Below are 23,896 nucleotides of genomic sequence, written 5' to 3'. Positions count from 1 at the left end.
TCATACAAATTGTCTATATTCTTAAAGTTACATTGGAAGCTTTGCATAGGACTACAATGGGAAATATTCGGGTCACAATTTCACAGAATGACTCTCTTTTATCTCTGCTATAAAAATTCAAAAGACCTGCAATATACCAACAGAAAATACTGCTACCAGTCTTACACAAAATCATCATTGAAAGTCTTGTCCTTATCCACAGCAATAAATGTTTCCAGCAGATGCCCAATCTCTGTGTTCTCCTCCACTGTGACATCTCCAAGGGGACAGACGAACTCTGGGGGGTCGTTGACATCCTCCACACTAACAGAGATCTTTTCCATGGGGGATCGGACTACACCCCCCTGCCCTGAGCTGCTGTCAAAGTAATCCACCTTCCAGGGCCCTCGAGGGGGCTGCTCCTTCACCACACATGAGAAGTATGGTGTCTCATTCTCCACACTGATGGACAGGTTCCTCACGGATCCTTCTTCAAAGTCGAGGGCCTTAGGTCACAGAGAACAGGAAATCGTTACTGAAATGTCCGACACTAGACCAGTGTTTCCCAATCCGATATATGAAACCTTTTCAAGCTGGTGGGCAAAGGTCAAAAAGTCACACTCTTGTGCATACGACCACCATGCTAAACTATGTTTAGTAGTTTAATTGTAACAACATGGCTGAGATGAAGGTAAAGAGTGGTTGCTCACATGTGATACCGAAAACATTAGCTGTTACAATGAACCTTTTGATATGGTTCATAAACCTTCACTTTATCTGTAATTTACCAGAACAACAGAGAGGATTCCCTCGTTCGTTTCCGAGTCTGTTTCAATGTGGAAGTTCTTTCCAGTGTCTCCATGTATTGTATACTTCGCCTTCCATGCTGACGTGCCCCTACTATCTTTGTCATCTACTTGCACACGGAGAAATGTTTGTCCTGTTTCCCTTTCCTTCACTCTTCCTGTTCCCTGCAACAGAACATCAAATCAGAATGGACTCCTTGGCAGCAAGTAGCTAAATCATTCCTAGAATAATGAGGCAAAGATGTCCCAAGCCAGCATGATAGAACTTAACTACGTTACTAAACACATCTGTAACATCTGTAGTATCGGTTACTGTCAAGAACACATACTGTCATAGCTACAAAGAAGTGAATAAATGGACCTTACTGTATGACCGGTAAAAATGGGAAAGTGGTTGTTCATGTCTTCAACATTAATGATGACTTTGCATGTGCTTGAAAGAGGAGGAACTCCACGGTCTTTGGCTTCAACTATGATTGTGTATGTCTGTGCTTTCTGAAAGGAAACAAAATATTCACTCGATTACATCCCAGTGGAAATATCAGCCTTTTGAATTGTGGTAATTAAGCCATGAAGGCATGCAGTAACTTTGACTCAGAATTATACTAAATGTTTATGTATGGTGATTGTAATGCAAAAGACTTCATTCCCCTTTAAACTCTGTTATCTGAATCTAAGACACGGTATCTGTTTAAAATAATAATGATAATAATAATAATAATGTGTGTGTGTATTTATTGCCTAGATTCTGTGTACTAACCTCATAATCCAAGCATCCCTTGAATAATATTGTGCCATTTTCTATCATGTAGAACTCTGCATTTTGAGTAATGGGAGTCGTAGAAATTATTCTGTAGTCGATGATCGAATTCGGGCTGCCTCGTTTGTCCAAGTCTCTTGCCAAAACAGTCATTACAAATGCACCTAGATTGTAAAGTACAATATAATAATGAGGCATGCATCGACATGTACCTGGAGTATTTCATACAGATTTTTAGTTATTATTAAATTGTATTTAACCTTGACGTTGTGATTCTTTAATTGTGATTGGATACTCGTCGTGCTCAAATCGGGGACGGTTGTCGTTTATGTCCGAAATGTGTATCTCTACTCCAAGTTGGGTGTCAACTGCCATATTGGACACATTTCTTGCTTTAAACTGCAGCTGTAACAACGGTTATTAAATCAAATGTAAAACTCATTCAAAATATACTTAGGTTATCAACAAATTTTTCATGTTAATACAAACAAACATATACAAGTATTATAGGAAAAGTAACCCATTTTGCATTTCTTTCAAATAATGGTTATAATTATTTTTTTTCTTACCATGAGGAGCTGAACCTGTTCATAATCAATTTTGTGATGGACTGTAATGACTCCAGTGTTCTGATCAATGCTGAGGAGTCCCTTTGGGTCCTTGTCCACACCATGGCCAGTTAGTTCGAAATTTACCTTGTACCTTCGGTCAACACTAACCTGAAAAGAATGAGAAAACACAAGGTTTGGCTTTGAAAAATAAAAAGAAACTTTGCAAAAGTTTAATTCCATGACTAATTAAAGCATGTGTTATTAAAACAGGGACATACTAAGTAGTTCATATTTGCCGTAATAACCTGCATGAACAGTTTAAGGATAAGTATTAAAAATGCTACAATGTTACTGGCTGATGGTTTGAATTCAGGCAGTGTTCAATTATGATCATAGAAGAAGTCAGGGAGAGAATGGAAGTTTCATTTGGCAACACTGAGGTGATAAGAAAATGACTGAATTAACATTTCTTGGGAAGATGGTCTATTGAATTCGTAATTACCAATGTGGGAATTAATGAATTCCTCATACATCATACAACAGCACATTGGCGACACAATGACAAATTCTATCAAAAACATGAAGCCAATGGCCACTGCCCTCAATATGTTTCTGACAGGCTGGTTTAAATTGTTTTATAGAGAGATCAAATTTGCCGAACAGGGAGCAGAAGATTGATACTTCCATTTTCCCAAGATTTTTGCCTGATGGTAGTACTACCACAGCTAAACAGCACGGACCCACATTTCATGGTGGCCTAACATTAGACTTTCACTGACTGCCTACTGGGGAACCCTGCTGTACTGGGTAAGTGGTTGTATGATGAATGGATGATATATATTTTATGTCTGTGTAAAAGAAATGTTTAAGTGCAATTTAATACTGGTGAAATAACCTGGGTAATTAATACATAAAAATGCACCAAACACAGTGAATTCCATTGATCAGCAGAAAAAAACTAAAAATATATAAATTAATGTGAGTATAGTAAAGTTGAGCTCATACTCACAGTGCCAAGGACATACGGAAAAGGACCAGGATGTTCCTCTACCATACTGAAGGAGTCGATGATCCAGCCTCTCTTGTGTCGTCTTGGGACACTTGAGGCAGCATTTGATATCCCAGAAAGCTAACGAAAACACTGTGTTATTTGAGTTGTTCCTTATTTAAAAATAGTGTATATTGATTTTGGTATTTACCTGCTTAAATATACACACAAATGTATACACATACTCCACATAATTTAATGGTCGTATGCATGTCAGTTGAAGCACCTACATTTCGTGAGGATGCTAAGAAAGGTAGCTGCTAAAATTGTTCTGTGGTTAGAAAATGTCTAAAGTATACAGAACCCAACCACTTAGCTGATTTTAATTATATTCATTAACTGTTTTAAACGTGTTCCCCGACCTCTTGATCCGGTTAAGACAAAAATGTACAGTGGCATGGGACTGTTTAAATTTTGAGAGCGATCACCCAAAACTGAAGCCACACCATTTAGTGGCAGCAAAGGGACGGAGGAAAGCAGAAGACATTTGATCTTGTGAATCTGATAAATCAAAAAGTATTTGATGCATCTTATAGATGCAGCTGTAGAAGACAATTGTAGAAGACAGTAACTATGAAAGTATTGTACGGATCTTTTCAAACTTTGCAGACGCATTGTAGGGGTGACAAACTGCACATGGTATTTGTTATGTTCAAATGACCTACTGTGTTCTGTAGGTACTATATTATGCGTAGTAACATGGCACTATGTTTTCCTATCAAGCTGCGGATTGATACCGTTCTCAATGATGTATGGAGTGTACCAGTTCAAGTGATGCTACAGTAAAAGAAAGAGTTTTGTGAACCTCCTATCCGTATGATTATTACGTTGTTGTTACGAGTAGAAAAACACAACAAATTGGCGACGAGGATTCGCTGAATCCATGTGTGCAGTGAATGTTACACGCACCGAGTGAGAAGTTTGTCGACTGTCTCTTTTCGTCTGTTTTTGCCTACCCCGCTGTGAATGCTAGTACACTGGCCGGACCAGCTAGCTGGCTATCGTTAAACAGGACCGGAGGAGGGACACGGAACGCAGAGAAAAGAACAGGGAGCGGCAACGAAAATACTAAAAGACGAAAACGTCTACATATTGTAAGTTAAAAGACAAACGTATTAAAGCAAGATGGCTGGATGTGTAGGGCAAATGGACAGTTTTGATAGCACTGTGGAAGACTGGGCTTCGTACATTGAACGACTTGAGCAGTATTGCATTGCTAACAAAATAGAAGACGACAGAAAAGTAGCCGTGCTATTGAGCGTCATGGGTCCAAAAACATATAGATTGTTACGGAACTTGTTGGCGCCGGATAAACCAGCTTCGAAGGGTTTCACGGACATTGTAAAAGTGTTACAGGAGCACTTGAACCCGAAACCGCTGGTCATAGCAGAAAGGTTTAGATTTCACAATCGAAATCAAAACGAAACAGAGTCAATCACGGAATATATGGCCGAATTGCGCAGGTTATCAGCACATTGCCAATTTAGAGACGGATTGTCCGACGCACTGAGAGATAGATTGGTGTGCGGACTGCAACATGAAGGCACACAGAAGCGGCTCCTTACAGAGAGAGACCTTACACTTGCGCGGGCACTGGAAGTAGCCATATCCATGGAAACAGCTGCAAAAGACGCACTGGAGTTACGAAAGAAAACAACGAGTGAATGCACAGTGAACAAAATTGCAACAAAACGACCAGAGGAAATTACATGTTACCGCTGTGGAAAGAAATCACATAGCTCTGGTAACTGCTGGTTTAAAGACAAAGACTGTAACGCATGCAACAAAAAGGGCCATATACAGAAAATGTGCCGAACCAGACGGTATGAAAAGAAGTCACACTTCAACAGGAAACACAAAAAGGTAAATGAACTTAATGAAGTTGATTCAAATGAGACAGATTCTGATGAATATGAGAAAGACTTGGCATGCTTGGAGCTTCATACTGTGAAGGACAATGAACACAGAGTCATTTGGGTGCGTCCAGAAGTGGAAGGGAAGAAACTAAGAATGGAGCTGGACACTGGGTCAGCCCTGTCTATCATTTCACGCAAAGACTATCAAGACAAGTTTGCCAAAGTGAAACTGAGACGCACATCAGTGACGTTGAAGACATACACGGGGGAAAAAGTTGTTCCACTGGGCAAACTAGAGGTGAAAGTAAAATATGAAAATACAACACGAGTGCTGGACTTATATGTTGTGCAAAATGACAACGTCCCCTTGTTTGGGAGGGAATGGCTGCGAAACATCCAGCTTAACTGGAAGTCAATCAAAAGGATGGAGACGACTGAGAAAGGAGGGCAGCCTACCCCAGAGAGACTGAAAAACTTACTAGATCGTTTCTCACCAGTTTTTCAAGATGGAGTTGGAACACTTGCACAAATTAAGGCCAAAATTGCCATAGAGGAAAATGCACAGCCAAAATTCCACAAAGCACGCACTCTACCCTATGCCTTACGGCCAAAGGTTGAAGCAGAGCTCAAGCGCCTAGAGGACCAAGGTATCCTGTCAAAGGTGGAGTGGTCAGAGTGGGCAACGCCCATAGTGCCTGTGGTGAAGAAGACTGGCGCGCTGCGCATTTGCGGTGATTTTAAGGTCAGTATAAATCCAGTACTCCACACTGACCAGTATCCGCTACCCCGTATAGAGGACATTTTCGCCTCCCTCGCAGGAGGTCAGCACTTTTCTAAGATAGATTTAGCGCAAGCCTACTTACAAATGGAGTTGGAAGAATCCTCAAAGAAATATCTGACCATTAACACTCATAAGGGACTGTTCCAATACAACAGGCTTGTTTTTGGAGTAGCATCTGCCTCAGCTGTATGGCAGAGAGCTATTGACCAGGTTTTGCAAGGCATTCCTGGAACGCAGTGTTATTTAGATGACATAATTTTGACAGGCCGTGATGAAAGTGAGCATTTGTCCAACCTAGAAGCAGTCTTAAAGAGACTATTAGAGTTCGGATTGAGGGCAAACAAAGAGAAATGTGAGTTCTTCAAAGACTCAATTGAATACTGCGGACACAAGATTGACAAGGAAGGTCTTCATAAGGCACAAGACAAGATGGATGCTGTCCTGAGGGCACCCCGCCCTGAAAATGTGAGTCAATTGCGCTCCTTCTTGGGCCTTGTTAATTATTACGCTAAGTTTTTGCCAAATGTAGCTACAGTGCTGCACCCCTTAAATAGCTTGCTGCAGGTGAAACATTCCTGGAAATGGACAAAAGTATGTGAACAAGCGTTTAAGACTGCAAAAGACCTCATAACCTCAGACAAGGTACTGACTCATTACAACCCAGACCTGCCCTTGCGTTTAGCCTGCGATGCATCACCATATGGTATTGGGGCTGTTTTATCGCATAAAATGACTGCTGGTGCTGAACGGCCTATTGCTTTTGCTTCAAGATCGTTAACCAAGGCTGAACAGAATTATGCCCAAATTGACAGGGAAGGCTTGAGTCTGGTCTGGGGAGTAAAGAAATTTCATCAATACCTTTATGGCAAGCGTTTCACACTGATCACGGACCATCAGCCTTTGGTGGCTATTTTCAACCCCAGCAAGGCAGTTCCTGCCATGATGGCTGCACGTTTGCAGCGATGGGCATTATTTTTAGGTGCCCATGACTACGCCATCGAGTTCAAAGGCACAAAGCTGCATGGAAATGCAGATGAGCTATCGCGTCTTCCTCATGAGCCAGGTGACACTACGGCATCCACAGACCCAGCTGACCTTTTCCATCTGTCTCAAATCGAAAGTCTCCCTGTGACCTGTATTGAAGTTAGAAGAGAGACAGGCAGGGATCCCAAACTGGCGAGGGTCTATGATTTAACAGTGAAGGGGTGGCCACATAAGGATGATGTACACTTACCTGAGTACGCAAACCGTAGAGATCAGCTGTCCGTGTGTCAAGGCTGTGTCATGTGGGGCGCTAGGGTCATCATACCTCCTAAGCTTCGTTCCAGAGTGCTTGAATCTCTTCATGGAGGGCATTTAGGCGTAGTTAAAATGAAGAGCTTGGCCAGAAGCTACATCTGGTGGCCTGGCATTGATCGTGAAATAGAGGACATCGCTAAGTCATGTCCAGGATGTCAACAAACACAACGCCAGCCGCAAGTAGCTCCCCTACACACCTGGGAGTGGCCCAAGACAGTGTGGCAACGAATTCACGTTGACTACGCAGGTCCTCTTCTGGATAAGATGTTCCTCGTAGTAGTCGATGCCTACTCAAAATGGCCTGAAGTGTTCCCAGTAAAGAATGCAACATCAGCAGAGACAATAGATGTTCTTCGTACTCTGTTTGCTCGTACAGGACTGCCACAACAATTGGTAAGCGATAATGGAAGTCAGTTTACCTCTGGAGAATTTCAGTGGTTCACCAAAAAGAATGGAATTAAGCACATCACTACCGTGCCATTCCATCCTGCAACAAATGGGCTCGCCGAGCGATTTGTGCAAACCTTCAAACAGTCCATGAAAGCCATGGCGAGCACCAAAATGTCCATATCAGAGAAACTGGCCAACTTCCTGCTGTCTTACCGCAACACTGACCATTCCACTACTGGTCAGGCACCTGCCGTTCTTTTTATGGGACGAACTCTCAGGTCACGCCTGGATCTCTTAAAGCCAGACCTACACCGGGACGTGTCGAGGAGACTAAGTGGCCAAATGAAGAAACAGTCGCCGGCACTACGAACATTTGAAGTGGGACAATCAGTGCTTGCCAGGGACTACCGCCAAGGTAAACAGAGATGGGAATCTGGTGAGATTGTCTCTAAAACAGGACCCCTCACTTACACTATGAAAGTGTCCCCTGGACTGATCTGGCACAGGCACGTAGATCAGTTACTGGACAGTACGACCCGACACTCTAACCGAGTCAACACAGAGAGTGGTGCGGATGGCACCGACGACACTGAGGTGTTCCCATCCTTTGCATCAGACACACCACCTGCGATAGACACGCCTACCTCAGAGACTGTAAACCCAGCAGCGTCCCCTAGGCCTGCTCCTGAGTCACAAGACCGGCGTTATCCGGTCCGTCTCCGACTCCCGCCACAAAGATTAGATATGTAGTGTCAATGAAGTAGTTATTCAGGTTAAACCGTGTTATGTGATCAACCTGTTTGATATGGTATGATTTAAATGATATCTTTACATTGCAGTTGAAGTAAAAAAAAAAGGGCTTCTGTATTCTACATAAGGAATGTTCGAGACTTGTTTGTGATGTACTTACATGCTAGAAAGGAAGGAGTTGTTATGTTCAAATGACCTACTGTGTTCTGTAGGTACTATATTATGCGTAGTAACATGGCACTATGTTTTCCTATCAAGCTGCGGATTGATACCGTTCTCAATGATGTATGGAGTGTACCAGTTCAAGTGATGCTACAGTAAAAGAAAGAGTTTTGTGAACCTCCTATCCATATGATTATTACGTTGTTGTTACGAGTAGAAAAACACAACAGTATTGACATAGATCACCTCAAAATTGAAGTAGCATTATACAGTGATAGCAAAAAAGGTACATTTGACCTGGTTAGCACAATAACTTAAAAAGTATTTTGCTGTTTGACCAGCAGGCATTGCTGGTCATCCCCGCTTTTCTCCTCTCTGTTTCATTGTCTTCAGTCCCATTGTGTTTTTCCCTGCTGCATAGCTCAATTGGCTGAGCATGAGACAGAGACTCTGGGTGTGGGTCTGTTTTGTTTGATTATTGGTTTTCTGTTTTCCCTGCTGTTTGTAACTAGTTATCTTTGTTTCCCTATTAAGCTGTGCGTTGCTTCTGTTTGGTTCGCCCCTGCTTGTACTTTTGTGCTGCGTTAATATCCTAGTGTTGTATTCCTATGTGAAGTTAAGGTTCCCTTGTTTATGATGTTTAAGTTCCCCAGTGTCTTAGCTGTGTGTTAATTCATTTCACCTGTCGCTTGCTTGTTGCCCTGTTCCTTTGTTGATTGGTTGATTGGTCATATTCTACACCTGCCCCCTCATTAGCCCGGTTGTCTTTGTGTATTTATTATGTAGTTTCTCATTTTTGGTGTTCAGTGTCCTTATGTTACTGTGTGTTATTACTTTGCTTGTTTCCCTAGTTCTGTTTTCTGTGTTGCCTGGTTACCTTGGTAAGTCTGTTTATTGTTTTGTTAGTTATGCTCTCCCCTGTTTAGTTCTGATCCCTCATGGTCCCTTTGTTTTGTAGTTTGCCCTTTCTGTTCAGTTTAGTTTAATAAACCCCTTTTTGTGTGAACTCCTCAGTGGATCGTCATCTTTTCCCTGCCTTCGCCATGCCTTGCCATGGCAGCCAGCATGATACAAATAATTTTGCTGATCTTTTCAGGCACATTCTGTGGGTGAAAATTTGGACTGGTTCAATTTTCGAGACAAATCACACCAAAACTGAAGTCATGGTGCTTAGTGACAGTAAAAAGAAGGATGAGATGATTGGATGTAAACACAATCAATTTATTTGTCATTAGTCAAGTGAGACTTTGTTGTCGTGCCAGCCCTAGACAAGTATATGGTTGTATGAGACGTCAGTCCCCCCAGACCATGATGCAACTTAAGACACTTAGGGCGTACCGTATTACACAATTACAAGGGTAAAGTGCAGATTAACACATAATGCACATGACACTATAGGACGGCAGACATACACTATATACTTGAATAGAGGACAAAGGCAAGCATAAACACATACGCAGTTCTGTATAATTTATACATTTTCTAACTAAAGAGCAATTTTAACAGTTACCTTTCTTCGAATCCTCAAGATAATAGGTGCTTGGATCAACTGAACTGCATGTCACCCCTGATTTAATAAAATACATAAGATTCGAAACTGGAACTGCAACAACAGTGGGCAGCAAAATTGGTACTGCCAGAAAAGGGCAGGAGAGAGCGAAAATGGAACTTGCAACTGCCATCTTATATATACAGATCTTTCAAGGATCGTTTAAACAGATATTCTGTGGATCTTTGTCCAGGTCGGTAATTTCAAACCTGTAGAGTGCAATATCTGAATATTCTATAGTAAAGTTTATATTGATTGTTGGTGGCTGGCCTGCCTGTTCCACAAAGTTTATCCCTAGCAGTGCCAACCTCAAGCTTCACTCTCAACTGCGTGTGTCTGCCTGTCTGAGAACTGTGTAACACTGTATAAATACTGACTATTCAGTATGGACAAAGTCAGGGCATTTAATAGTGTGTAAACATTCACTATTACTTTATGGAAAACCCAGTGCATTTATTTGTTTTCAGATGTCCATATTGAATGTTAATGTACTATTATATGCATTGAGATATATCTGTAAACATTAGGTTGATTTCTTAGCTTAATTTACTGACTTGGTGTAGCAAAATATTTGCCTGAAGGATGGATGCTCCTCAGTAGCATTTTGTTTTGTAGGACTTCTTTATAGAAGTCTCTTTGGCATGGTTAATTTGTGAGATTCACAGCATGGATTAGCATTCTCGTCTCCTAGTATATTTTTTAGCATCCTGGGAATCATGGGCAGATCTAAGGGGTGGCTACCCCTGTTACTGTCACGCCCCGCTCCGTCTGCTCCCGATGTGTGCCACGCCTACCTCATTACCTCGTGTGATTCCCTGATTGTTCTCACCTGTGATTCGTTACCCTTAGCCTGTCTCTTGTATTTAGTCCGTGTCTAAGTCAGTGTACCCCAGATCTGTCATTGTATTGTCCGTGGATGTCCGTGCCTGTTCGTCGTATCGTCTAATAAAACCCTTTTACCGGACTTCCTGGCTGCTCTCGCCTGCTTCCCTGCTCGCCTCCAAGCCGAACGTGACAGAATGACAGATCTCTTCGAAAGCACGGCGCGGCAGACCGAGCACCAGAGGCTTGGTCTGCTGCAAGAGGCTGTGTACTGGCTCTCCCAACCCGAAGTGCTGGAGGATCCTGTGGCCCTGGAGCTGGCCACCCGGGGCGCGGACCTCCTCACCGAGGAGCGCCCACCCGGACAGCAGTACCCACTCAAGCGGGTACGCAAATGCTTACGCCGCCTGCATGAGCATCTCACGCGGCGGAGAGACGAACGTGTTGCCTGGAGCATGGGCGACGTGTTCGCAACGGCTCCGCCTTCTGCCGCCCGCGGAGAGAAGAAGCGGGGAAAGAAGGCTGAAACGCTGCAGGAAGAGACCCCGACTCTCTTCCTGGGAGCCTGCACTCTGCTCCCCGCCTCTGGGAGTTAGCCAGGGAGCACGAGGGCTCACCGCTCCCCTGGGATGACTTCGCCGCTACCCGCCTGCTCGGTCTCCACAGTGAGATGCCGCCTCCGCTGGAGGCATATCCATACCGGCCGGAGCGTCTGGGGCACGGCGGCATACGCGCCGTAAGAGACGCTATACCACGGGTCTCTAAAGCCCTTAAAGGGCCAGCGCCTAGTCGCTCGGCTCCCCTCCTGACGCCCGTTCCGGACCTGCCAGCGGTTACACCTGCTGCTGCTGCTGCCGCCGCTCTGCCCGCGGCACCGCCTGCTGCTGCTGCCGCCGCTCTGCCCGCGGCACCGCCTGCTGCTGCTGCCGCCGCTCTGCCCACGGCACCGCCTGCTGCTGCCGCCACTCTGCCCGTGGCAATGCCTGCTGCTGCTGCTGCCGCCGCTCTGCCTGCGGCAATGCCTGCTGCTGCTGCTGCCGCCGCTCTGCCTGCGGCAATGCCTGCTGTTGCTGCTGCCGCCGCACTGCCCGCGGCACTGCCTGACCCGCCTGTCCTGCCTGACCCGCCTGTTCTGCCAGCAGTCCCTGCAGCTGCCACCGCTCTGCCTGTGGCACTGCCTGCGGTGGCCGCGGTTGCGCCCCCTGCTGGCCGCGTGATGGCGGCACCCGCTGCGGCGCCCCCTGCTGGCCGCACGCCTGAGGTGCCCGAGGTGCCTGCTGAGGCGCTCCCTTCTGACTTGCCTGTCTCGCCTGTCCTGCCGGCACTTGATCTGCCTGTCTCGCCTGTCCTGCCGGCACTTGATCTGCCTGTCTCGCCTGTCCTGCCGGCGCTTGATCTGCCTGTCTCGCCTGTCCTGCCGGCGCTTGATCTGCCTGTCTCGCCTCTCCTGCCGGTGCCTGAACTGCCCGAGGTGGCCGCGTTTGCGCCCCCTGCTGGCCGTGTGATGGAGACGCCCGCTGCGGCGCCCCCTGCTGGCCACATTATGGTGGTGCCCGCTGTGGCGCCCCCTGCTGGCCGCGTGATGGCGGCGCCCGCCGCGGCGCCCCCTACTGGCCAGGAAGTGGTAGCGCACGCTGCAGCCCTGCCCCAGGTCCTGGCTTCACCTCAGCCTGCAGCTGAGGACACCGCTCTGCCTGCGGCACCCACCGAGGCGCCCCCTGCTGGCCAAGTGACTGAGGCACCCCCCATGGCGCCCCCTGATGGCCAAGTAATGGCGGCCCTGCCTGAGGCCGTCTCTCCCGTCCTGCCCGCGGCCCTGCCTAAGGCCGTCTCTCCCGTCCTGCCCGCGGCCCTGCCTGAGGCCGCCTCTCCCATCCTGCCCGCGGCTCTGGCTGCCCCGCCTGCAGCCACGCCCCCTGTCTTGCCCGAGCCTCCACCCTCGGGGGCCTCCCTCATGACTCCTTTGCCCTTGCCCCGACAAGACCGACGCCACACGGGACCCCGCCTTTCGGTGTCCCGTAAGGGAAGGGGACACAGGCGTCGGGCCCGGGTCCCGCCCGCCCTGCCCCCTGGCTCGCCCGTTCGGCCCCTGGCTGTGGCTCGGTGGCTGCCTGCGGGTCCTGCGCCTCGGGGTCGGCGGTCTCCGCCGGGTCCCCCCCTGGATCCTCGGTGCCGGTCCTCGGTCCCGCCCCCGGCTCCGTGTCGGCTGCCTCCAGGCCCCCCTGCTCCGGCTTGGCCTCGGACGGCGCCTTCCCCGGCTCCGGCTGCGCCTCCGCCTGCCGCGGCTTCCCCCTCCTGCCTGCCTTCACTGGTGTTCCCTCCTGCTCCCTCCGTGTCCCCTCCGTCACTCCCTCGTCCCGTTCCCTTGGCCCCTGGGTGGTCCCCTCCTGCTCCCTCCTCCCTCTCGTCTGCGGCCCCTCCGGCCACTGCCCGTCGCCCGCCTGGGTTCCTTCGGGCTCCCCTTGTTCCTCCTCCCTTTCCCTTTCTGCCTCCTGTCTCTGCTCCTCGGCCCTCTGTGTCTCCTTCGTTCACTCCTGGCCCCTTCGTGTCGCCTGTGCGTGTTCCCCCCGTGTCTCCCTTCCTGGTCTGTCTGTCCGCGTTCCCCGTCCTTTGTCAGGTCCTGTCTTTCTTTTCGTCCTTGTTCCTGTTCTGTGTCTCTGTCTTGTTTCCGGTTCCCCGTTGATGTCTTGCTTTTGTCTTTCAGGTCCTGTTCCCTCGTCCCGTCCGTCGCCTCCTCTCGGGCACGCCCGGTGTGCGCGCCTTTGGGGGGGGGTTATGTCACGCCCCGCTCCGTCCACTCCCGATGTGTGCCACACCTACCTCATTACCTCGTGTGATTCCCTGATTGTTCTCACCTGTGATTCATTACCCTTAGCCTGTCTCTTGTATTTAGTCCGTGTCTAAGTCAGTCTACCCCAGATCTGTCATTGTATTGTCCGTGGATGTCCGTGCCTGTTCGTCGTATCGTCTAATAAAACCCTTTTACCGGACTTCCTGGCTGCTCTCGCCTGCTTCCCTGCTCGCCTCCAAGCCGAACGTGACAGTTACCTCCCCACATCAATAAATCCAGCCAATCGAGCTACCATCACCGATCCCACCTGGGACCTGCATTCCTTGATTAGCCAGATAACTTTGAGGATAAGTAACCGTAACTCTGGGTTTTCGATATCACGACGCTGGTTCTCTTCTTAGCAGAATACATCATCACTAATTCATGCCACAGAGCAAAACTGCTTCAGAGCAGGGTCCTCGTTTATGAAGAATGTTCATAAATTCTTGCAGGAGAGGAAATTTTCTCATGAAAATGCACTCTTCATACGAAAAGTGAAAGTCAGATTTACAAAACCTTGTGTAAACGACGATACACATTGTGCAGGTTATAAATCCCACAAATTGTATAAACATTCATGCTTAAGAACCCTCATTATCCTGCATCGGCAATGCAAAGTTTGCAACAACAGAGGTACAGGTGAGGGGGGAAAAATTTCTCAGAATGCGAAGTGCAGATGTTTGAGTGTCTGAAGTACAGAAACCCCATACCACTTTATCTGGTAGTATGTCTGCCAGTGTGACAAAAAAGCTGAATGGCACCATGTGAATGCTGCTGTTAATGTCGGCCAGACAGAAACAGATATGTAAAAAATAGCCAAATTTAAAATTTGATGAACCGGCATTCCTCTTTTCTATATGGTTGATGAATTTGGGGTAATTATCCCTTCTCAGTTGTAAGGGTTAGAGGCAGAAGATCCCCACGAATGTGAAAATTTGTGAATAATACTTGGGCACCCCTATAGTGGGCTAGTTTGGGTGTCGTATTTCTGCATTGTCAGGATTGCATGCGGAAGATATGTAAGCGTGTATATTCGACAATTTTGGATATGGTTTAAGAGGATCGAAATGACTTGTTGTATGACTCGTTAAAAAATGTTGAGCACACAAGTTGAATGTATATGTCTCTTAGTCAAGTTCAGGTGTCACATTGGGAGGAGGGATTGTGCCAAATCTTCCGCCTTAGTGAGCTAACGTGTGTGATCACATGGGCTGAAGGGTGAGTTTTGTTTCAATGTGTGGGGGTTTTAAAGTAGCTAGTTTTGCTTTTTGTGTAATCCCTTCTGAAACAGAACCACTACCATATATTATTGGGTTTGGTTTTATAAAGATTTTCTTTGTAAATTTCTTAAAATTTTGGAACATCGGACATTTGTTAGTATGCTGACAGAATAGAGGGGTGTTACAGTTTATTTGGTCTGTCAGGAATTATTGTGAACAAAACTGACTATTTCTTATATTTGTACAATTTGTTTTACTTTTCTGTACATATGATTCTCAGAAATAAAAGAACCCCAGAGATTCTGTGATCCTGTGTAATTTCTTTAGGTGACATATGGCTGTTGCTTGTTGTCTCTCATTAGTCCTTGTTTAAGTGGCCCCAGCCCGGTCACTGACATCACTCGTCTAGTCAGTGTCCTTCCCTATTTATTAACTCACATTTCACCAATCGCTAAAACCAACTGAAATTGCAACATATTTCTGTCTGTCCTTCAGATGTCATAATTTTCTGTGTCCTTCAAATGTTTTGGACAACTGCTCTGAACCATTCATAAATGTGCAAACTTTTTCCAGGTGTGTCTCATTTATGTCGTGCCTTTATAAATTTGAAAATCTTTGTATAAATGTGCATATGAATGTGTCACTTTTGTTCATAGGAAGCCTTTATAAATGAGGCTCCAGGTTAGCTATCAGAATCATGGGTCTCAAACAGTGCTTGGACCAATCAAAATGAAGAAGTCTGTATATTATCTGATGTAAGAACTGGGCTTTCCCAAACTCTCAAAATTGCTTGTCCATAAGAATCCTGTGACTGTGGTAAAGTTAGCTCTACATTTGATATTCAGTCTTCTGGCTGTAATGAATGGCCATGCCAATCGAAAATGTTCTCAGCAGGTGCCACTGCTGGGAGTATAAACGACCAGTTATGATTGACAGCTGTTATTGACATCTGTACAGCCCTATTCTTATATTTCACCTTACGTAACATTTTTATAAGACCGCCCACCTGGAGGGTAAAACAAGGCTTTATTCTGCTGCCTGCCACTTTATTTTTTACCACGTTTGTTTAGCCAAAATGGCAGATAGCAATTTTAGTGACTGAAATACTGCAGCAGGTGCTGTTGAGGGATTGCAGTTGCACAACATGTATATTTTGTTCTTGTATATTTGTTTTATTTCTGTTGAGAGGTTATCTAAATATCCGTTGCTTGAAAAATTATTATTGATGGAAAGTTAGCCAACCTGTGCTGCAGTTCTATGGAGTGTCCAGTGTTGACTGCCATGTTGCAAACGTTATTTTTGCCCCCCATTTTTACCTCCCATGTCTCCAGGCCAGTAACGTGACTGAAAACTATTAATAGAAGGTGTTGCTTTATTTTCTGTGATTTGTGGTTTGATGTCTTTGTCAGTTTAGCTATGTCTGCTGCACATTGAAGCCTTGCTTAAATGGGCAGCTGTTTGAACTGGGACATATTGTTATATAGGGTAAATGAACCTATTAAGCTCAACTAACCATTAAGCACACTACCATCTTTGAGCTCAAATCACGTAAAGAAAGAACAAGTCATTGTCCTGCTTGATGTCTGAACCAATTAACGTGTTTCTTACAAGATACTTCCTGTAATTTTAAGTGAATCATTTAATTGAGTACTCCAATATGACCATCTATGTTTTCACACTTCTTGGCAGCCATTTTTAAATTTCTCTGCCAACTGTGGCCAGAACAGGCGGATTGATCTCTCATCAATTCATATTTTTTAGAGATTTAAACCTTTGTTTTGGTTAAGAACCAGATAACTATGCATTTTATCACTTGGAACTTGGATGTGGGAAATAGTTACAGTTAAATCTAAAGACTGTTTCAGAGACATAGCACAGGCGCCACAGTACAGTATGTTGTTAGCATACTAGCCATATAAGATTGTGTGCTACACCAATAACTTGTATCATAATTAATAGTGGCTTGTATTTTAAAGTACATTATATCATACAGTTCCAGTTTGTTGAAGGTCAGCAGTTGTAGATTGCTGTAATCTTTTTAGAATTCATATAATTGTAAAGTGGGCTTAAAGGGTACATTGCTATAAAAGCCAGAGCATGTTAGTGTGACATCAACAAAGAAACATATAATGTAATAGCTCATTAACATTGAACATCTAAATATCTCATGAACAGACTTTAAACATTCACTGGTGGTTGTCATTTTAAATCAATCTTTAAAAAAATGATTGTCACAGATGTTTTCGAATAGACAGAAAAGCTCAGACCCAGAGAGTAAAGGAGCTTATCAGTGCTAATGCTTATCAGGGGTTGGGTGTTTACCTGGGCGCAAAGACAGAAAGGGACATCTCAGATTTTCTGTGCAAGGCAAAACTAGAGGGTGCAGGATCCTTCTACTCAAGTAACTACGAAGAAGTTGAGAAAGTGTACAAGCAACAAGAGAATATAAATAACTTAACATCCATTTCATAACTACAACTATAATTAGTTCATATGAATCTTGGGAATTTCCAGCTGAAAGAAATGTTTTTATATAGTTTTGATATACATCTGTGAGCTTGATACGAACTGTCCTAGCAGTGCACTTCACACCTGCACTAAATATTTACCATTCCTTCTGAAGGTCACTTGATGTCATCCTACGATTCATGAGAAACTGTTAGATAAGTTAACGGTCATCTATGGCATTAGAAAGTGCTTCTGCCCTCTGCCTGGCTGGTTTCTGGTCATTCCCAGTGTCTCCTGGTTCACCCTGTTCTTCTGTACCACGTGCTTAGAAATTTAGAACCTAGAAGCAACCTGCAGGTCAGTGTAGCCTTCTGATTTCTTTAAAATTAGTAAAAATATAGTTGTCTCTTAATAACGCACAGATTCGTAATGTAAGATAAGGAATGGGCTGTTAATTATGTTAATATAATTATGTTAATTATGTACAGTATGTATTAATTGGGAAGGGAGGGCGGTGGAGGGTTCTGCTGATATAAGGGTGGAGGCCATTGCGTGTCCCTATATCAATGACACACACACACATTGGTGCACGCAGGTGTTTTATAGAACAACTAAAAATAAAATGGTGATGCTACAATCTAGGGAAGCAGGTTCATCCACCTAATCGGCGAAAATCATATTTACAGTTAGATGATTCAGTTTGTTAATTTATTTTATTTATCCCCAGTTCTGATTAATGCAATATTTTGGCGGATTCCTGCTGTATTATTTATGAAGAACACCACTTTCTCTCATGCGGCAGTGAAGTAGTTGTTCAATGGAGGAAATAATCAATTCTCGAGCCATCGATGTCAACCAATCAGGTGTTCTGGTGCCTATTAAGGTCGCACTTAAGAAGCAATCTCTTAAGAGACTGCTCGGGAAACATACGTAGGAAAACAAAAACCTTTCGTAAGATATATCTTAAGAGTCTTCATCAGACTCTAAGAGTCACCGTTATCGGGAAATCCAGCCAAAGTTTTTATAGACATTTTTATTAAGTTTTTATGTATCTTAGAGTTGTATAGCTATTTTATGTTTTCGTTAAGGATAATAACCCCAGTAGAGAGAGCATAACACCAGAAAACGCCAGTATGGTTTGTTGCTTCGTTTTTTCTCTGACTGCCTCCCTTAGGCCATTTCTTCAGAGTGAAAGTAGAAACCATAATTACTGGTGTCTGTAACTGTAAGTGCTTGCATTCTGTGCGTTCTACTGCCAACCCCACTATCTATCACATCAGTGGCCGGGGAGGGGGGGGTGGTGGGGAGGAATTCTGGTAGGTCTATAGTTTCCCTCGAAGGTAAAATATTTTATCAATCTTTTCCTATATTAGTTGATTTATCAATGCTCACATTTTTTATATTCAGAACATGCCGATTGAATGGATAGTAAACTGAAATCATACAAAAATAAACTTTTTTTGTCATATGGCATAACACTAGAAAACACTGACAGTACAGTTTGTTTCTAGTTTTTTTTCTTCTCTGAATTCTTTGCTGCTTAATTCAGGGAATGGCTCGACCCAACCCAGCCTTGTCATCCCATAGTTAAATTTTTAACCATTACGGAGCACGATTTTTTCTGAATTTCTTCAGATTGAATGTGGAAACACTAATTGTTGGTGTTTGTGACTGTAAGCTCTTGCATTCCGTATGTTCTACTGAATGGCAGTGCTTCAAGTGGTGAAATAAGTTTGCAGTATTTCCAAGTTTTCAGCAGAGTTTTCAATACACAGCATCAGTCTGTTCTGTGTTCGATTTTAAAATGTAAAAAGTACTGCTATTATTCCTTCTTTAATGTCATTACAGTGATTCCCCGCCTACTGCGGAAGTTACGTTCCAGACCCATCAGCGATAGGTGAAAATCCGAAATATAGAAAGTACATATAATTTTTTTTTTTTATAGTTTAAGCCTTAAAATACCCCTCCCACATGCTTTAAACCCATGTAAACTTATTAAAACACACTCTGTAAACACATATGATATGTGGATGTCGGGCTAAGGATATGACTAACATAATAATAATAATAATAATAATAACAATAATAATAATAGTAATAATAATAAGTAATGTATATATATATATATATATATATATATACACACACACAGAGAACTGTGGTGTGTCGGGGAAAAATCTGCGATATAGCGGGGGATCACTGTATACCTTGTTTATCCACGATATCACCTTTTGCAGAAAATGTTTTTGGTTTGCCCGTTCAAAGACTATCACTGTCATGAACTCGGACGGATTTGGCGTTAGGCCAAGGCATGATGCAGGCAGATATGGTGGACAACCCACTGGCGGCTTCAGGGGACAAACGAACGGTTTCTAAGACATTGGTAAACAAGAATATGATGAAGCAGGAGACATTGTGTGTCTTTCTTAGTTATAATTCAGCAGAAGTTTTACTTTTCCCCTTGTATTTTCAGATATGTACTTTGACTTTGCAACCGCGAAAAATACATTCCGGTTAGTTAGAAATTCAGCAGGGTCAGACTAATTTACAATTTACTTCATGTTAGCTTTGTAAAACCTTTTTCAATCTTGGTATATATCCTCTGCTCGACCTTAAAAACATTGCGTGGGTCTGCCTAAATTTCTGTATAAAATTCAAAAGGGAACCAGCATTAATTTCAGGCACGCCACGGATGCTAGAATTAATATTTGAATTAGCAATGGTTGCTTCTTAGCGGTTTGGTGTCGTTCATATTTTAGCACACTAATTTAAGAAATTAATTGCAGCCTTTAAGTCTCATCTATATAGAGATCATAAGAGTTACCAATCATCTGTTAGGAGTGCTCAACTTAAACAGACTGATACGATTTTAATTTGCCAGATTGAATTTTGTCAGAATACATCCACTAATTTGAAGGACTTCATTACTCATTTGAAAGGTAAATTACAGGAAGGCAGAGAAGTAAATTGTCCTTTTAGGGGATGTGAGAGAACTTTTTGTGTGAAGGCCACATTTGCCTCTCATATCTCAAGAATGCACAAAAGTAGGTCAGTTGAACATATAAAGGAAACATCTTTCGAAAACCTGTCTCAATTAAGCTGTAGACCAACGTTCCACCATTCCTTCTGATGAATCAAGCATGCCCTCCACCTCTTTAACTGAGAATCAGTCAGGGACATCTTTTCATATTGATGAACAGCTGTATTTGAAACATTTGTCTTTGTTTTATTTGAAGCTCCACGCCAAGCTATTCTTGCCTGTGTCTGTAATCCAGACCATCATTGAGGAGGTCTATGAAATCCATGATCCTTCCCAGATCCATGCCCTTTCAAAACTAAAATTAAAACTGTCTGTTCTTAGGGTGCCTGATTCCACAATTACAAGTGTACTTGAGGAGGTTAAAAATGAAGATATACTCAAACATTCCAATAGTATTTTAAGTATAGATCAGCGACAAAAGACACTGTTTAAAAACAGCTTCAATTATGTTGAGCCAATGCCTTTGTATTTAGGTACTAATGATTCAGGTACAGTTCACAGGAACTGCTTAACACAACATTTCTATTGATAAGAACTTGAATATTCCAAACACTTTAATGTTATTCTTTTTTAACCACTGTCTGGTAGAACGACTTGTGTGTTTAGGATCATTGTCTTGCATTATAAGCAAAATTCTTTTGTGACTGGATGCACAGACAGATGTCCTGATGTTTTTATTGGTATAATACAGAATGCCATATTTATGCAGAAATTCTAAGAGGTTTACAAACTTTCAGGTATCACTACATTTAGTATAAGCAGTCATAATGATTGTTTTTGAATCTTATGAATCGTTCATTATACTTTATACTGATTTGTGTCTGTGCATTTGATTTTTAGATGTTTTATCGGAATCAACCCAACAACTGGCTCTAAAATGGCACCCACAACGATTGTGTGTAAAAGAGGAAATGTCTCTGAAAAAAAAGCAACACAATCAACTCTCGTGTCTGTACTCTGCTGAAAAGGATAATGGACTTTGACTGGTTGTGCCTGTAAGTCTGGTGTTCTTAAGGTAAAGCGTAGTACCTATAGACATTTAGCTTGTTCTTCTCACAATGTCCTGCAGTGTAGAGCCCTGCGAGGGACTATTTTTTTAATCCCGCTCCCGCCCACTCCCGCTGAATTTCTGACCATTACCGCCCACTCCCGCTGAATTTCTGACGATTCCCGCCCAATTCCGCCCGCTGTCTCTGTCACTCCCGCCCGCTCCCGCCCACGACAATCTAAAACCCGCCCAATCCCGTGAGATTTGCTTTGGGTCCCGCGGGACCCGCGGGATCCCGCTCCCAATGCAGGGCTCTACTGCAGTGTGTGAACATGTTCTTAAACTGTTTGACAATATTTTGTTAACAGTTTATATAAAAATTGTTTATCAATGTTTGAATAAGGCCAAGAAATAAAATGATAGTTAAATTATTGTTTGTGTATTTCTGTATCGCCAGTACTGTAGAGTGAGCCGTAGCTGTCACGCCCGGTTCGTCCGATCCTCCTTTGTGCCACGCCCCCTCATTTACCTTGTGTGAAACCCTGATTGTTGCCAGTTGTTCCCTGTTTCCTGCCTTCAGTCTTGTGTATTTAGTCCGCGTTCAAGTCAGTTTCCCCAGTCCTGTCATTGAAGTCTCTCGCTGTTGGTAGCTGTCTCTGTCAATAAACCCTCATTCCCGATTCTCCGTTTCCCGGATCCTTGATACCTCGCTCCCTGCCTGTTCGTCCGGCACGCGATGTCACAGTTGCCAATATATCAGTATCAATATACTGCAATAGTTTTAAAACTTTGTTATTCATTATCAAAGTTCATGTGCCCTTGTTTGTACACTGACACTTCAAAGCGTTTTGCAATATAAATAATATTTTTAGATGTAGGTTTTAATAAATGTTTTGAATTTAAGACATTTCTAACTGTATTATTTTTTAATGATTTTAATGTAATATTCAATTTTTTAGAATTTTAGTTTACTGGTGTACATTGTTTGGCAGGCAGTCCTGTAATTTATACAATTTGCAATTTTTTTTCTGTATAAATATTTTACAGCAACATGATTTTTCTAAAACTTTTTACAACACATTATTGGCAACTCTAGTTGCCAGCTAATTACTGTAATTTTACTAGTTACCAGGTAATTACTGTAATTAAAAAAACAATGCTGTAAACATGTTTACAGTGTTATTGTAAAATTAAAAGTGCTGTAATTGATAAATAATAAACTGTAATTTAGTATACAGTATCATATTGTAGATCTGTTTTACAGTAACTAGCAACTAATTTACAATATCTTATTGGCAACTTTTTTGCCAGTAATTTACTGTAATTTCTACAGATTATTTTTTACAGTGTGGTTACCTAATTATATCCACGGTTGTATATACTCTACGCTCTAAAACATAGAACACAATCATATAAATACTATCGAAACAGCACAATAAATGTAGGTCTATTACATGTAGATAACTAATTGAGGTTCTTTCTTGTGAAAAACAAAACTATACCTTAATAAATAATATAAGATGATTACAAGCGAATAAGACCATAAGTCTACAAGTAACTAATTCTGATTCCGTATTTCGGACACGTGATGATAGGCCTACAGGCCTTATGGAGCATCAATGACAAAACAGTAAGTAATAAATTTAAGCGTTTTAATACTAATCCCGCCTCCGCAATGTGACATGATAAAACTTTATTACAAATGAAAACAACATTAGACCTACTCAGTATTGGGAAAGCATGAGCCGTTTAAACAACTCATGAAACGTGTAACGTTTTACTTTTTTTGAATGTTAATGTTGGTATCTAATTATATTCTTATTTTATTTTTCAATTTAGTAAAACAACTGAAAATATATTTTCCCTTGTACTGTAATTTAATATTTTCAGTTTCATTATATTTTGAAAATTTATTTAAAATATAGGCCTAAATTAATGTTTAGATAGTATGAATTTTGAGTTTTCCCCCTCGGATACTAGACACTACATATTTTGGCTAAAGGATATAAACAAAACTATAAGCTTGTGACCTATCCTTGTAATTTCCAAAAATAAACTAAACTGCCAACTGTTTTTAATATTATTTTGCCATGTTTTTACTCTCGCAAGTGTTTTTAATTACAATAGTTCTTCTGCTATCACCATATACTAGTACTGGTTGATAGAGGTCTGCGCGGGACGGAGTTGTAAATTCCGCTCCCGTAGAATCTTGTCCAATTTTGTCCCGCTCCCGCCAGCAAAGCAAAAGTACTTAAAATGCTTATTTTTTTCGTTGAGAATTAAGACAATCCCATAGCCTCAACGAATAACCTACGATTTTCACATAATATTAGGGTAGTCATTCACATAGGCATATTACGCCTGCAACGTTTTCGAGAATAGGTAGTCAATCTGCATAAACCAAACCGGCACATTTTTGTTTTTCATTTTTTTAGTGCAGTTGTCACTTATGAATTGTTTGCACTTGCAGTGAATGTCAGTGTAACATAACCCTTTGAAACTGAACACACGTGGCGTTTTAGCCCTGAAGTGCCAGACTTGTGCCCAGTATGATCGCACTTTGTTGCATTTGTCATAACGGGCGAAGGCAAGTGGGTCCCATTGTGGTGGCTTACAA

At 43.0% G+C, this 23,896-nt stretch overlaps 1 protein-coding gene across 1 annotated transcript in view; it reads right to left on the bottom strand.

Annotated features, from left to right (window-relative positions):
• LOC111832839 (cadherin-like protein 26) overlaps positions 1–23,896 on the bottom strand; it is a 37,786-nt gene that overhangs the window by 13,076 nt on the left and 814 nt on the right. Inside the window, exons 2-8 of the mRNA XM_072715720.1 lie at positions 3,106–3,225; positions 2,115–2,264; positions 1,806–1,950; positions 1,546–1,709; positions 1,152–1,280; positions 768–950; positions 166–485 (exon numbers count right to left, since the gene is read on the bottom strand). Coding sequence (XP_072571821.1) covers positions 166–485; positions 768–950; positions 1,152–1,280; positions 1,546–1,709; positions 1,806–1,950; positions 2,115–2,264; positions 3,106–3,225 — 1,211 coding nt within the window. The remainder of the gene's footprint in view (positions 1–165; positions 486–767; positions 951–1,151; positions 1,281–1,545; positions 1,710–1,805; positions 1,951–2,114; positions 2,265–3,105; positions 3,226–23,896) is intronic.

This window comes from Paramormyrops kingsleyae, chromosome 8, assembly GCF_048594095.1.
Source record: "Paramormyrops kingsleyae isolate MSU_618 chromosome 8, PKINGS_0.4, whole genome shotgun sequence".
In the NCBI taxonomy this organism is placed as follows: domain Eukaryota; kingdom Metazoa; phylum Chordata; class Actinopteri; order Osteoglossiformes; family Mormyridae; genus Paramormyrops; species Paramormyrops kingsleyae.
Note: the sequence above shows the minus strand (reverse complement) of the source record. Positions and strands in the feature narration are given on the sequence as shown.